The sequence below is a fragment of the Oncorhynchus kisutch genome, linkage group LG2 (genome assembly GCF_002021735.2).
Source record: "Oncorhynchus kisutch isolate 150728-3 linkage group LG2, Okis_V2, whole genome shotgun sequence".
Taxonomy (NCBI): Eukaryota; Metazoa; Chordata; class Actinopteri; order Salmoniformes; family Salmonidae; genus Oncorhynchus; species Oncorhynchus kisutch.
In genome coordinates, this window is record NC_034175.2 from 79,445,904 (window position 1) to 79,462,357 (window position 16,454).

Sequence of the window (16,454 nt, forward strand, 5' to 3'; positions counted from 1 at the left end):
CTCTTGGTTCGTCACGTCTGCTCCCTCTCCCGGTCTCTCGCTCACCAGGCTGATCATTATGACACACACCTGTCACCATCGTTACGTGCAACAGCTCATCATGACAGTCACCTGGACTCCATCACCTCCTTGATTACCTGCCCTATATATGTCACTACCCTTTGGTTCTGTTGTTAGTGTCTTCTTGTTTTAGATCATGTTAGGTTTATTTATTTAAACACTCTAAAACACTAAACACTAAACCACTCCCTGAACTTGCTTCCCGACTCTCAGAGCACATCGTTTACACGGATCAGCGTTCCCCCTTTCCAATCTTACCTTTAACATTAGAATTATTCCAACATAATTACAACAGATCAGCTCCTAGAGAGATATTATCACCGATGGCAGCAAATATTGAGTCAGCTCTATAATAATAGATTAAGTCAATGATTTGGCACACTATTGATCCCGTTACAAATCATGAAATATATTGAGGCAAATTTTAGACACAGCAAACAAATAGCTAAAGAAAACTCAATTGAATTAACATGAAATCAATATTCCCATATATGGGTCTATGTAGTCTATACTAGCCATGCACTGCATTCAGAAAGTATTCAGACCCCTTGACTTTTTCCACATTTTGTTACGTTACAGCCTCATTCTATAAATGGATTAAATAGTATTTTTTCATCATCAACCTACACACAATACCCCATAACGACATCACAATACCCCATAACGACATCACAATACCCCATAACGACATCACAATACCCCATAACGACATCACAATACCCCATAACGACATCACAATACCCCATAACCACATCACAATACCCCATAACGACATCACAATACCCCATAATGACATTACAAAACCCCATAACGACATCACAATACCCCATAACGACATCACAATACCCCATAATGACATTACAATACCCCATAATGACATCACAATACCCCATAACGACGTCACAATACCCCATAACCACATCACAATACCCCATAACGACATCACAATACCCCATAATGACATTACAAAACCCCATAACGACATCACAATACCCCATAACGACATCACAATACCCCATAATGACATTACAATACCCCATAATGACATCACAATACCCCATAACGACGTCACAATACCCCATAATGACATTACAATACCCCATAACGACGTCACAATACCCCATAACGACATCACAATACCCCATAATGACATTACAATACCCCATAATGACATCACAATACCCCATAACGACGTCACAATACCCCATAATGACATTACAATACCCCATAACGACATCACAATACCCCATAATGACATTACAATACCACATAATGACATCACAATACCCCATAATGACATTACAATACCCCATAATGACATTACAATACCCCATAATGACATCACAATACCCCATAATGACATTACAATACCCCATAATGACATTACAATACCCCATAATGACATCACAATACCCCATAATGACATTACAATACCCCATAATGACATTACAATACCCCATAATGACATCACAATACCCCATAATGACATTACAATACCCCATAATGACATCACAATACCCCATAATCACAAAGCAAAACCTTTTTCTTTAAAAAAAATTCGCACAAGTATTCAGACGCTTTACTCAGTACTTTGTTGAAGCATCTTTGAAAGGGACTACAGCCTCCAGTCTTCTTGGGTTTGACGCTACAAGCTTGGTACACCTGTATTTGGGGAGTTTCTCCTGTTCTTCTCTGCAGATCCTCTCAAGCTCTGTCAGGTTGGATGGGGAGCTTCGCTGCACAGTTATTTTCAGGTCTCTCCAGAGATGTTCGATCGGGTTCAAGTCCGGGCTCTGGCTGGGCCACTCAAGGACATTCAGAGACTTGTCCCGAAGCCATTCCTGCGTTTTCTTGGCTGTGTGCTTAGTGTCGTTGTCCTGTTGGAAGGTGAACCTTCACCCCAGTCTGAGATCCTGAGTGCTCTGGAGCAGGTTTTCATCAAGGATCTATTTGTACTTTGTTCCGTTCATCTTTCCCTCGACCCTGACTAGTCTCCCTGCTGCTGAAAAACATCCCCACAGCATGATCCTGTCACCACCACAGTAGAGATGGTGCCAGGTTTCCACCAGACGTGACGCTTTGCATTCAAGCCAAAGAGTTCAATCTTGGTTTCATTAGACCAGAGAATCTTGTTTCTCATGGTCTGAGAGTCCTTTAGGTGCCTTTTGGCAAGCTCCAAGCGGGCTGTCATGTGCCTTTTACTGAGGATTAGCTTCTGTCTGGCCACTTTACCATAAAGGCCTGATTGGTGGAGTGCTGCAGAGATGGTTGTCTGATTGGTGGAGTGCTGCTGAGATGGTTGTCTGATTGGTAGAGTGCTGCAGAGATGGTTGTCTGATTGGTTAGTTTGGCTGGGTTTTCATTTGAAGCATCTTGTTGTGTTAAGAAATTGTCCGCTTTGTATTTGTGGTCACTTTGGTTCTGAAGTTACCGGGGTTGAAATGTTCTGTGTATAAATTGACGTGGGAGGTCAACAAAAAAATCTAACAACGCACTTAGCTGTTCTACGAGTGGCCTAACGCAGTCGATAACGAACGCTTTCAAGACTAACTTTAGTAATGATGATTTTGGGAAACAGTTCGGAGGCCTAACGATGACCGTAGCCTTTTAAGATGTTTTGGGAAGCCGGGCCCTGGTTGATAAGAGGCTCTATATGTGTTGAGTCAACGTATACCAACGGCACTGTCTCGATACCATGTTGTTGTCTCCTCTCTACCATGTTGTCTCCTCTCTACCATGTTGTTGTCTCCTCTCTACCATGTTGTCTCCTCTCTACCATGTTGTTGTCTCCTCTCTACCATGTTGTCTCCTCTCTACCATGTTGTTGTCTCCTCTCTACCATGTTGTTGTCTCCTCTCTACCATGTTGTTGTCTCCTCTCTACCATGTTGTTGTCTCCTCTCTACCATGTTGTCTCCTCTCTACCATGTTGTTGTCTCCTCTCTACCATGTTGTTGTCTCCTCTCTACCATGTTGTCTCCTCTCTACCATGTTGTTGTCTCCTCTCTACCATGTTGTCTCCTCTCTACCATGTTGTTGTCTCCTCTCTACCATGTTGTTGTCTCCTCTCTACCATGTTGTTGTCTCCTCTCTACCATGTTGTTGTCTCCTCTCTACCATGTTGTTGTCTCCTCTCTACCATGTTGTTGTCTCCTCTCTACCATGTTGTTGTCTCCTCTCTACCATGTTGTTGTGTCCTCTCTACCATGTTGTTGTCTCCTCTCTACCATGTTGTTGTCTCCTCTCTACCATGTTGTTGTCTCCTCTCTACCATGTTGTCTCCTCTCTACCATGTTGTTGTCTCCCCTCTACCATGTTGTTGTCTCCCCTCTACCATGTTGTTGTCTCCTCTCTACCATGTTGTCTCCTCTCTACCATGTTGTCTCCTCTCTACCATGTTGTTGTCTCCCCTCTACCATGTTGTTGTCTCCTCTCTACCATGTTGTTGTCTCCTCTCTACCATGTTGTTGTCTCCTCTCTACCATGTTGTTGTCTCCCCTCTACCATGTTGTTGTCTCCTCTCTACCATGTTGTTGTCTCCTCTCTACCATGTTGTTGTCTCCTCTCTACCATGTTGTTGTCTCCTCTCTACCATGTTGTTGTCTCCTCTCTACCATGTTGTCTCCTCTCTACCATGTTGTTGTCTCCTCTCTACCATGTTGTCTCCTCTCTACCATGTTGTTGTCTCCTCTCTACCATGTTGTTGTCTCCTCTCTACCATGTTGTTGTCTCCTCTCTACCATGTTGTTGTCTCCTCTCTACCATGTTGTTGTCTCCTCTCTACCATGTTGTTGTCTCCTCTCTACCATGTTGTTGTGTCCTCTCTACCATGTTGTTGTCTCCTCTCTACCTTGTTGTTGTCTCCTCTCTACCATGTTGTTGTCTCCTCTCTACCATGTTGTCTCCTCTCTACCATGTTGTTGTCTCCCCTCTACCATGTTGTTGTCTCCCCTCTACCATGTTGTTGTCTCCTCTCTACCATGTTGTCTCCTCTCTACCATGTTGTTGTCTCCCCTCTACCATGTTGTTGTCTCCTCTCTACCATGTTGTTGTCTCCTCTCTACCATGTTGTTGTCTCCTCTCTACCATGTTGTTGTCTCCCCTCTACCATGTTGTTGTCTCCTCTCTACCATGTTGTTGTCTCCTCTCTACCATGTTGTTGTCTCCTCTCTACCATGTTGTCTCCTCTCTACCATGTTGTTGTCTCCTCTCTACCATGTCTCCTCTCTACCATGTTGTTGTCTCCTCTCTACCATGTTGTTGTCTCCTCTCTACCATGTTGTCTCCTCTCTACCATGTTGTTGTCTCCTCTCTACCATGTTGTTGTCTCCTCTCTACCATGTTGTTGACTCCTCTCTACCATGTTGTTGTCTCCTCTCTACCATGTTGTTGTCTCCTCTCTACCATGTTGTCTCCTCTCTACCATGTTGTTGTCTCCTCTCTACCATGTTGTCTCCTCTCTACCATGTTGTTGTCTCCTCTCTACCATGTTGTCTCCTCTCTACCATGTTGTTGTCTCCTCTCTACTATGTTGTCTCCTCTCTACCATGTTGTCTCCTCTCTACCATGTTGTTGTCTCCTCTCTACCATGTTGTTGTCTCCTCTCTACCATGTTGTTGTCTCCTCTCTACCATGTTGTTGTCTCCTCTCTACCATGTTGTCTCCTCTCTACCATGTTGTTGTCTCCTCTCTACCATGTTGTCTCCTCTCTACCATGTTGTTGTCTCCTCTCTACTATGTTGTCTCCTCTCTAACCATGTTGTCTCCTCTCTACCATGTTGTTGTCTCCTCTCTACCATGTTGTTGTCTCCTCTCTACCATGTTGTTGTCTCCTCTCTACCATGTTGTTGTCTCCTCTCTACCATGTTGTCTCCTCTCTACCATGTTGTTGTCTCCTCTCTACCATTTTGTCTCCTCTCTACCATGTTGTTGTCTCCTCTCTACCATGTTGTCTCCTCTCTACCATGTTGTCTCCTCTCTACCATGTTGTCTCCTCTCTACCATGTTGTTGTCTCCTCTCTACCATGTTGTCTCCTCTCTACCATGTTGTTGTCTCCTCTCTACCATGTTGTTGTCTCCTCTCTACCATGTTGTCTCCTCTCTACCATGTTGTTGTCTCCTCTCTACCATGTTGTTGTCTCCTCTCTACCATGTTGTTGTCTCCTCTCTACCATGTTGTTGTCTCTTCTCTACCATGTTGTTGTCTCCCCTCTACCATGTTGTTGTCTCCTCTCTACCATGTTGTCTGCTCTCTACCATGTTGTTGTCTCCTCTCTACCATGTTGTCTCCTCTCTACCATGTTGTTGTCTCCTCTCTACCAGGTTGTTGTCTCCTCTCTACCATGTTGTTGTCTCCTCTCTACCATGTTGTTGTCTCCTCTCTACCATGTTGTCTCCTCTCTACCATGTTGTTGTCTCCTCTCTACCATGTTGTCTCCTCTCTACCATGTTGTTGTCTCCTCTCTACCATGTTGTTGTCTCCTCTCTACCATGTTGTTGTCTCCTCTCTACCATGTTGTCTCCTCTCTACCATGTTGTTGTCTCCTCTCTACCATGTTGTCTCCTCTCTACCATGTTGTTGTAACTGTGTTTTTGAGTTGTTGAACGTACCTCTGTTTCCTATGATATATCAACAGAGTTTAATACAACAGTAAGATAGAGCTGTGATAGTGGATTTGTCCCAAATGGCACCCTATTCCCTATACACAGTAGTAGTGCATTATATAGGGAATAGGGTTTCATTTGGGACGCAGATGGTGTTAGAGAGAGCAGGGTGAAACCACCAATCACAGACACACTGATACTATTGGGAGAGCGAGAGATTTAATAGCTCAATATATCCAGAAGCCTACAGGACTTAAACAGTTGTTTTCTCACTGTTTCATTGCTTAAAGAAATATGCTATGGCTGTTTCTTGTCCGGAAAATCCATTTTGAAGCCTAGAGGACCGCATCACAGTTGTCCATTTTGGAGATGTTTATCTGAATACCACTTACAGATGTAGGATCTTAATTTGAGCCAGTTTGCTACAGCAGTAAAATAATCATTCAGCAACAGGAAATGTGAATTATTAGGTGGATTAATTGACATTTTTGATAAGGGAAAAAACTGTTTGTTTTCTGAAATTTCAAAGTGGAAGTTACAAACTTCAGAAGATTCGAATACGTTACAGGTTTCACATTTCCTGAATAGCATGGAAGTTCTGGACGGACGGACAGAGAGAAGAACAGCTGCACAGAGAGAGACCACCTGACCCAGCTCAAAATCACATAGTGTAACACACTTGTGAGAAGAAACGCTCTCCATCTGTCTAACCCCATACAATAACACAGCTAAACTAGTTAACAAAATAGTTAACTAGCTAGATGGTCTAGAATCTGGGTCCCATCTTAGCTGAATACAGAATAGTTAACTAGCTAGACGGTCTAGAATCTGGGTCCCATCTCATCTGAATACAGAATAGTTAACTAGCTAGACGGTCTAGAATCTGGGTCCCATCTCATCTGAAATACAGAATAGTTAACTAGCTAGACAGTCTAGAATCTGGGTCCCATCTCATCTGAAATACAGAATAGTTAACTAGCTAGACGGTCTAGAATCTGGGTCCCATCTCATCTGAAATACAGAATAGTTATCTAGCTAGGCGGTCTAGAATCTGGGTCCCATCTTAGCTGAAATACAGAATAGTTAACTAGCTAGGCGGTCTAGAATCTGGGTCCCATCTTAGCTGAAATACAGAATAGTTAACTAGCTAGATGGTCTAGAATCTGGGTCCCATCTCATCTGAAATACAGAATAGTTATCTAGCTAGGCGGTCTAGAATCTGGGTCCCATCTTAGCTGAAATACAGAATAGTTAACTAGCTAGGCGGTCTAGAATCTGGGTCCCATCTTAGCTGAAATACAGAATAGTTAACTAGCTAGACGGTCTAGAATCTGGGTCCCATCTCATCTGAAATACAGAATAGTTAACTAGCTAGACGGTCTAGAATCTGGGTCCCATCTTAGCTGAAATACAGAATAGTTAACTAGCTAGACGGTCTAGAATCTGGGTCCCATCTTAGCTGAAATACAGAATAGTTAACTAGCTAGACGGTCTAGAATCTGGGTCCCATCTCATCTGAAATACAGAATAGTTATCTAGCTAGACGGTCTAGAATCTAGGTCCCATCTTAGCTGAAATAAGGTTTATATATTTTGTCTACTATTACATGATTTTGACTTCAGACTTTCCTTTGACAATATAGATATTTGTTTCTTGATTCAAATCAAAGACATTGTTATTTGTCACTCTGTATACAACGGGCGTAGTCTTGACCATGAAATGCTTGATATTGTTGAATTTGTGCTCATTTTGTTGCTTTTTGTCTTGTCCCAGCCATCTTAGCTCCCCATTGCAGCACACGGCTATGATTTATCAGTCCATATTCAGCCTTCATCTTCTAATCAATGACTTAAACGTATCTATGTGTTCATTTATGGCCGGTCCCTGGAGCAGCTTTCTTTTATACATACTTTTTTTGCAAACTTTCGATATGGAGAGAAAATTAAATGGCATGTTGTCACAACGCTTTTAAAATCAGCCAAGGCTGCCTGCTTCCCTTCTCTCAGATGACAGTTGTTGAAAGACTTTTAATCATTCTAATTAGTTAATGGATCTGATCACATTTATTAAATCTGCAGTAAGCACTTCTTTCCCAGTCACTTTGGTCTTCATCCCAAATTGCACCCTATTTCCTCATTACGTTTGAACAGACTCCTATCGAGCCCTGGTCAAAAGTAATGCACTATATAGGGAATTAGGGTGCCATTTGAGATGATGCTCATCAAAGTGAAATGATTGAGCTAAAACACTAAGAGGGGACTCAAATGGAAAGAGCCGTATAGTGCCAAGCAGCCGTCCATGGCTCTGCCTGAGTAAAACTCTTTCATTCTTCTACCACTCAGTATGGAAGTAGACAGAAAATAGTTTTAGGATGTTAGGAGCCCTATAATAAGATGTTAGGATATTAGGAGCCCTATAATAAGATGTTAGGATGTTAGGACCCCTATAATAAGATGTTAGGATGTTAGGACCCCTATAATAAGATGTTAGGACCCCTATAATAAGATGTTAGGATATTAGTACCACTATAATAAGATGTTAGGATGTTAGGACTCCTATAATAAGATGTTAGGATATTAGGACCCCTATAATAAGATGTTAGAATATTAGTACCACTATAATAAGATGTTAGGATGTTAGGACCCCTATAATAAGATGTTAGGATGTTAGGACCCCTATAATAAGATGTTAGGATGTTAGGACCCCTATAATAAGATGTTAGGACCCCTATAATAAGATGTTAGGATGTTAGGACCCCTATAATAAGATGTTAGGACCCCTATAATAAGATGTTAAGACCCCTATAATAAGATGTTAGGATATTAGGAGCCCTATAATAAGATGTTAGGATGTTAGGACCCCTATAATAAGATGTTAGGATGTTAGGAGCCCTATAATAAGATGTTAGGATGTTAGGACCCCTATAATAAGATGTTAGGATGTTAGGACCCCTATAATAAGATGTTAGGATGTTAGGACCCCTATAATAAGATGTTAGGACTCCTATAATAAGATGTTAGGATGTTAGGACCCCTATAATACGATGTTAGGATATTAGTACCACTATAATAAGATGTTAGAATGTTAGGACCCCTATAATAAGATGTTAGGATGTTAGGACCCCTATAATAAGATGTTAGGATATTGGTACCACTATAATAAAATGTTAGGATGTTAGGACCCCTATAATTAGATGTTATGATGTTAGGACCACTATAATAAGATGTTAGGATGTTAGGAGCCCTATAATAAGATGTTAGGATGTTAGGACCCCTATAATAAGATGTTAGGATGTTAGGAACCCTATAATAAACCCTACTGCTGAGCATGGAGAGGATATAGACGTTGCTTGATGAAGATTCCACACAATATGTCCATTGATGTTTCTCTGTTTCTGTTTCCTTCTCACTGTTCTTATCTAATGGTTTTTTTTAATGAATAAAAGATTCAAGGATGTCATAGATTCAAAGAAGAATCAAAACCAAACTATTAAAATGTGAGTGGTGAAACCTTGATGTCAGAGGTCTCGTTTCTCTATCAGGGTCATCTTACCTGGCTTCGAGGCCTCTAGAGTTTTGTACTGTGTGCTTCCAAAATGGCACCCTACGCTAATATAGAGAATAATGTAGGATGTCATTTAATTGGTACCCTATGCTAATACAGAGAATAATGATGTCATTTAAATGGTACCCTATGCTAATACAGAGAATAATGATGTCATTTAATTGGTACCCTATGCTAATACAGAGAATAATGATGTCATTTCAGACGCAGCCTTTTGTTACTTACTTTGCGAAGTCTTCTTTGTGAATGTAAGGCCTTGACTTGACTGTGTGTCCGTTTAACTGTTAACTGCATTACCCATGCTGCACCACAGTCTGTTTCAAAGACATAAGGAATTATATCTGTTGAATTTCACGGTCTTGGATATATGACATTGTGCTATTGGAATGTGCTATTAAAGGGATATTTTTCTTAAAATAATTGTCCTCCTAAAGTATTATCTGCTCTGGTTTGGTGGTTCATATAAAAATCATGTCAAGTTTCAGATGGTCAAACAAAAGCTACTGTGTATTTCTTGACGTCAAACCGTGTTGAATTATGCCCCTCCCATTGTGAATGAATAGTGTTGAATTATGCCCCTCCCATTGTGAATGAATAGTGTTGAATTATGCCCCTCCCCCTCCCATTGTGAATGAATAGTGTTGAATTATGCCCCTCCCATTGTGAATGAATAGTGTTGAATTATGCCCCTCCCCCTCCCATTGTGAATGAATAGTGTTGAATTATGCCCCTCCCCCTCACATTGTGAATGAATAGAGTTGAATTATGCCCCTCCCCCTCCCATTGTGAATGAATAGTCACGTTACCAACTTACGTGAGAAGCGTCTCTACACTGTCATTTTCATCACGCCGTGTCCGTGCTGCTTCATCCATTTGTAGTCGTATAACTATTGGTGAACTAACTAGTTAACTAACTAGTTAACTTAACTACCAGTAGAAAGTCTGGTCCCTTTTCTCACATCAACCTGTTTCAACCTGTTTCAACCTGTTTCAACCTGTTTCTACCTGTTTCAACCTGTTTCAACCTGTTTCTACCTGTTTCTACCTGTTTCAACCTGTTTTTTTCCTTCAGATTGGAGACCTATCGACTTTGGAAATAAACCACTTTTCAACGGCAGGGAACGTGTGAACGGAGGTAAGACGTCGCTACGGCGATGCCGATCTGATCATGTGACGTAGCAGACAGTTTCTGCTGTGTTTAATTAGGATCTCTGAATGATCCAATGTTGACCTAAATGACTAATGATGATAAATACAATCCACCTGTGTGTAATCAAGTCTCTGTATAAATGCACCTGCACTGTGATAGTCTCAGAGGTCCGTTAAAAGCGCAGAGAGCATCATGAAGAACAATGAACACACCAGGCAGGTCCGAGATACTGTTGTGAAGAAGTTTAAAGCCGGATTTGGATACAAAAAGATTTCCCAAGCTTTAAACATCCCAAGGAGCACTGTGCAAGCGATAATATTGAAATGGAAGGAGTATCAGACCACTGCAAATCTACCAAGACCTGGCCGTCCCTCTAAACTTTCAGCTCATACAAGGAGAAGACTGATCAGAGATGCAGCCAAGAGGCCCATGATCACTCTGGATGAACTGCAGAGATCTACAGCTGAGGTGGGAGACTCTGTCCATAGGACAACAATCAGTCGTATATTGCACAAATCTGGCCTTTATGGAAGAGTGGCAAGAAGAAAGCCATTTCTTAAAGATATCCATAAAAAGTGTTGTTTAAAGTTTGCCACAAGCCACCTGGGAGACACACCTAACATGTGGACGAAGGTGCTCTGGTCAGATGAAACCAAAATTGAACTTTTTGGCAACAATGCAAAACGTTATGTTTGGCGTAAAAGCAACACAGCGCATCACCCTGAACACACCATCCCCACTGTCAAACATGGTGGTGGCAGCATCATGGTTTGGGCATGCTTTTCTTCAGCAGAGACAGGGAAGATGGTTAAAATTGATGGGAAGATGGATGGAGCCAAATACAGGACAATTCTGGAAGAAAACCTGATGGAGTCTGCAAAAGACCTGAGACTGGGATGGAGATTTGTCTTCCAACAAGACAATGATCCAAAACATAAAGCAAAATCTACAATGGAATGGTTCAGAAATAAACATATCCAGGTGTTAGAATGGCCAAGTCAAAGTCCAGACCTGAATCCAATCGAGAATCTGTGGAAAGAACTGAAAACTGCTGTTCACAAATGCTCTCCATCCAACCTCACTGAGCTCGAGCTGTTTTGCAAGGAAGAATGGGAAAAAATTTCAGTCTCTCGATGTGCAAAACTGATAGAGACATACCCCAAGCGACTTACAGCTGTAATTGCAGCAAAAGGTGGCGCTACAAAGTATTAATTTAAGGGGGCTGAATAATTTTGCACGCCCAATTTTTCAGTTTTTGATTTGTTAAAAAAGTTTGAAATATCCAATAAATGTCGTTCCACTTCATGATTGTGTCCCACTTGTTGTTGATTCTTCACAAAAAAATACAGTTTTATATCTTTATGTTTGAAGCCTGAAATGTGGCAAAAGGTCGTAAAGTTCAAGGGGGCCGAATACTTTCGCAAGGCACTGTATCTGGTGTAATTCTCCTGTCTTATCTGGCGTCCTGTGTGATCTTAAGTATGCTCCCTGTAGTTCTCCCATCCCGCTCCCTCTCCCTCTGAATGATCGGCTATGAAAAGCCAACTGACATTTACTTCTGAGGTGCTGACCTGTTGCACCCTTTACAACCTCTGTGATTATTATTTGACCCTGCTGGTCATCTATGAACGTTTGAACATCTTGGCCATGTACTGTTATAATCTCCACCCGGCACAGCCAGAAGAGGACTGGCCACTCCTCATAGCCTGGTTCCTCTCTAGGTTTCTTCCTAGGTTTTGGCCTTTCTAGGGAGTTAGGGACTTAATTCTGTCAAGAATAGTGCCATGTTAAAGGTCCTGAAAAGTACTTCTTCTCTCATGGCTAACTACCAGGAAGTTTGAAAATACAGACTGAGTGGGCGGGGAGCTTATATTCATGAGTTCGCCTTGACTGACAGCTCTTTGAAACGACTATGTCAAGCAACTTGAATGCAGAGTTGCAGTACAATCACCTCAAGCTGATAGATGAATATGGTCAACTTTTAATTATATATCCAGGTGATATATAAACATATCCAGGTGTTAGAATGGCCAGGTCAAAGTCCAGACCTGAATCCAATCGAGAATCTGTGGAAAGAACTGAAAACTGCTGTTCACAAATGCTCTCCATCCAACCTCACTGAGCTCGAGCTGTTTTGCAAGGAGGAATGGGAAAAACAAATTCCGTCTCTCGATGTGCAAAACTGATAGAGACATAACCCAAGCGACTTATAGCTGTAATCGCAGCAAAAGGTGGCGCTACAAAGTATTAACTTAAGGGGGCTGAATAATTTTGCACGCCCAATTTTTCCGTTTTTGATTTGTTAAAAAAGTTTGAAATATCCAATAAATGTCGTTCCACTTCATGATTGTGTCCCACTTGTTGTTGATTCTTCACAAAAAAATACAGTTTTATATCTTTATGTTTGAAGCCTGAAATGTGGCAAAAGGTCGCAAAGTTCAAGGGGGCCGAATACTTTCGCAAGGCACTGTAAGACAGGAGAATTACACCAGATAAGACAGGAGAATTACACCAGATAAGACAGGAGAATTACACCAGATAAGACAGGAGAATTACACCAGATAAGACAGGAGAATTACACCAGATATAACAGACTGACACTAGCCCCTGTAATAGGGTTAGAGGCAGAGAATCCCAGTGGACAGAGGGGAACCGGCCAGGCAGAGACAGCAAGCTAACGTTAGATAGTGACTCAGCCCCTGTAATAGGGTTAGAGGCAGAGAATCCCAGTGGACAGAGGGGAGCCGGCCAGGCAGAGACAGCAAGCTAACGTTAGATAGTGACTCAGCCCCTGTAATAGGGTTAGAGGCAGAGAATCCCAGTGGACAGAAGGGAGCCGGCCAGGCAGAGACAGCAAGCTAACGTTAGATAGTGACTCAGCCCCTGTAATAGGGTTAGAGGCAGAGAATCCCAGTGGACAGAGGGGAACCGGCCAGGCAGAGACAGCAAGCTAACGATAGATAGTGACTCAGCCCCTGTAATAGGGTTAGAGGCAGAGAATCCCAGTGGACAGAGGGGAGCCGGCCAGGCAGAGACAGCAAGCTAACGTTAGATAGTGACTCAGCCCCTGTAATAGGGTTAGAGGCAGAGAATCCCAGTGGACAGAGGGGAGCCGGCCAGGCAGAGACAGCAAGCTAACGTTAGATAGTGACTCAGCCCCTGTAATAGGGTTAGAGGCAGAGAATCCCAGTGGACAGAGGGGAGCCGGCCAGGCAGAGACAGCAAGCTAACGTTAGATAGTGACTCAGCCCCTGTAATAGGGTTAGAGGCAGAGAATCCCAGTGGACAGAAGGGAGCCGGCCAGGCAGAGACAGCAAGCTAACGTTAGATAGTGACTCAGCCCCTGTAATAGGGTTAGAGGCAGAGAATCCCAGTGGACAGAGGGGAACCGGCCAGGCAGAGACAGCAAGCTAAAGTTAGATAGTGACTCAGCCCCTGTAATGGGGTTAGAGGCAGAGAATCCCAGTGGACAGAGGGGAGCCGGCCAGGCAGAGACAGCAAGCTAACGTTAGATAGTGACTCAGCCCCTGTAATGGGGTTAGAGGCAGAGAATCATATTGGACAGAGGGGAGCCGGCCAGGCAGAGACAGCAAGCTAACGTTAGATAGTGACTCAGCCCCTGTAATAGGGTTAGAGGCAGAGAATCCCAGTGGACAGAGGGGAGCCGGCCAGGCAGAGACAGCAAGCTAACGTTAGATAGTGACTCAGCCCCTGTAATAGGGTTAGAGGCAGAGAATCCCAGTGGACAGAGGGGAGCCGGCCAGGCAGAGACAGCAAGCTAACGTTAGATAGTGACTCAGCCCCTGTAATAGGGTTAGAGGCAGAGAATCCCAGTGGACAGAGGGGAGCCGGCCAGGCAGAGACAGCAAGCTAACGTTAGATAGTGACTCAGCCCCTGTAATAGGGTTAGAGGCAGAGAATCCCAGTGGACAGAGAGGAGCCGGCCAGGCAGAGACAGCAAGCTAACGTTAGATAGTGACTCAGCCCCTGTAATAGGGTTAGAGGCAGAGAATCCCAGTGGACAGAGGGGAACCGGCCAGGCAGAGACAGCAAGCTAACGTTAGATAGTGACTCAGCCCCTGTAATGGGGTTAGAGGCAGAGAATCCCAGTGGACAGAGGGGAACCGGCCAGGCAGAGACAGCAAGCTAACGTTAGATAGTGACTCAGCCCCTGTAATAGGGTTAGAGGCAGAGAATCCCAGTGGACAGAGGGGAACCGGCCAGGCAGAGACAGCAAGCTAACGTTAGATAGTGACTCAGCCCCTGTAATAGGGTTAGAGGCAGAGAATCCCAGTGGACAGAGGGGAGCCGGCCAGGCAGAGACAGCAAGCTAACGTTAGATAGTGACTCAGCCCCTGTAATAGGGTTAGAGGCAGAGAATCCCAGTGGACAGAGGGGAGCCGGCCAGGCAGAGACAGCAAGCTAACGTTAGATAGTGACTCAGCCCCTGTAATAGGGTTAGAGGCAGAGAATCCCAGTGGACAGAGGGGAGCCGGCCAGGCAGAGACAGCAAGCTAACGTTAGATAGTGACTCAGCCCCTGTAATAGGGTTAGAGGCAGAGAATCCCAGTGGACAGAGGGGAACCGGCCAGGCAGAGACAGCAAGCTAACGTTAGATAGTGACTCAGCCCCTGTAATAGGGTTAGAGGCAGAGAATCCCAGTGGACAGAGAGGAGCCGGCCAGGCAGAGACAGCAAGCTAACGTTAGATAGTGACTCAGCCCCTGTAATAGGGTTAGAGGCAGAGAATCCCAGTGGACAGAGGGGAACCGGCCAGGCAGAGACAGCAAGCTAACGTTAGATAGTGACTCAGCCCCTGTAATGGGGTTAGAGGCAGAGAATCCCAGTGGACAGAGGGGAACCGGCCAGGCAGAGACAGCAAGCTAACGTTAGATAGTGACTCAGCCCCTGTAATAGGGTTAGAGGCAGAGAATCCCAGTGGACAGAGGGGAGCCGGCCAGGCAGAGACAGCAAGCTAACGTTAGATAGTGACTCAGCCCCTGTAATAGGGTTAGAGGCAGAGAATCCCAGTGGACAGAGGGGAGCCGGCCAGGCAGAGACAGCAAGCTAACGTTAGATAGTGACTCAGCCCCTGTAATAGGGTTAGAGGCAGAGAGTCCCAGTGGACAGAGGGGAGCCGGCCAGGCAGAGACAGCAAGCTAACGTTAGATAGTGACTCAGCCCCTGTAATAGGGTTAGAGGCAGAGAATCCCAGTGGACAGAGGGGAGCCGGCCAGGCAGAGACAGCAAGCTAACGTTAGATAGTGACTCAGCCCCTGTAATAGGGTTAGAGGCAGAGAATCCCAGTGGACAGAGGGGAGCCGGCCAGGCAGAGACAGCAAGCTAACGTTAGATAGTGACTCAGCCCCTGTAATAGGGTTAGAGGCAGAGAGTCCCAGTGGACAGAGGGGAGCCGGCCAGGCAGAGACAGCAAGCTAACGTTAGATAGTGACTCAGCCCCTGTAATAGGGTTAGAGGCAGAGAATCCCAGTGGACAGAGGGGAGCCGGCCAGGCAGAGACAGCAAGCTAACGTTAGATAGTGACTCAGCCCCTGTAATAGGGTTAGAGGCAGAGAATCCCAGTGGACAGAGGGGAGCCGGCCAGGCAGAGACAGCAAGCTAACATTAGATAGTGACTCAGCCCCTGTAATAGGGTTAGAGGCAGAGAATCCCAGTGGACAGAGGGGAGCCGGCCAGGCAGAGACAGCAAGCTAACGTTAGATAGTGACTCAGCCCCTGTAATAGGGTTAGAGGCAGAGAATCCCAGTGGACAGAGGGGAGCCGGCCAGGCAGAGACAGCAAGCTAACGTTAGATAGTGACTCAGCCCCTGTAATAGGGTTAGAGGCAGAGAATCCCAGTGGACAGAGGGGAGCCGGCCAGGCAGAGACAGCAAGCTAACGTTAGATAGTGACTCAGCCCATGTAATAGGGTTAGAGGCAGAGAATCCCAGTGGACAGAGGGGAGCCGGCCAGGCAGAGACAGCAAGCTAACGTTAGATAGTGACTCAGCCCCTGTAATGGGGTTAGAGGCAGAGAATCCCAGTGGACAGAGGGGAGCCGGCCAGGCAGAGACAGCAA

General features: G+C 44.4%; 1 protein-coding gene across 1 annotated transcript in view; it reads left to right on the forward strand.

Annotated features, from left to right (window-relative positions):
- The window catches only part of LOC109885032 (neuropilin-2), a 331,344-nt gene that overhangs the window by 291,039 nt on the left and 23,851 nt on the right, over nt 1-16,454 (forward strand). The window contains 1 exon segment of the mRNA XM_031801847.1: nt 10,300-10,362. Coding sequence (XP_031657707.1) covers nt 10,300-10,362 — 63 coding nt within the window.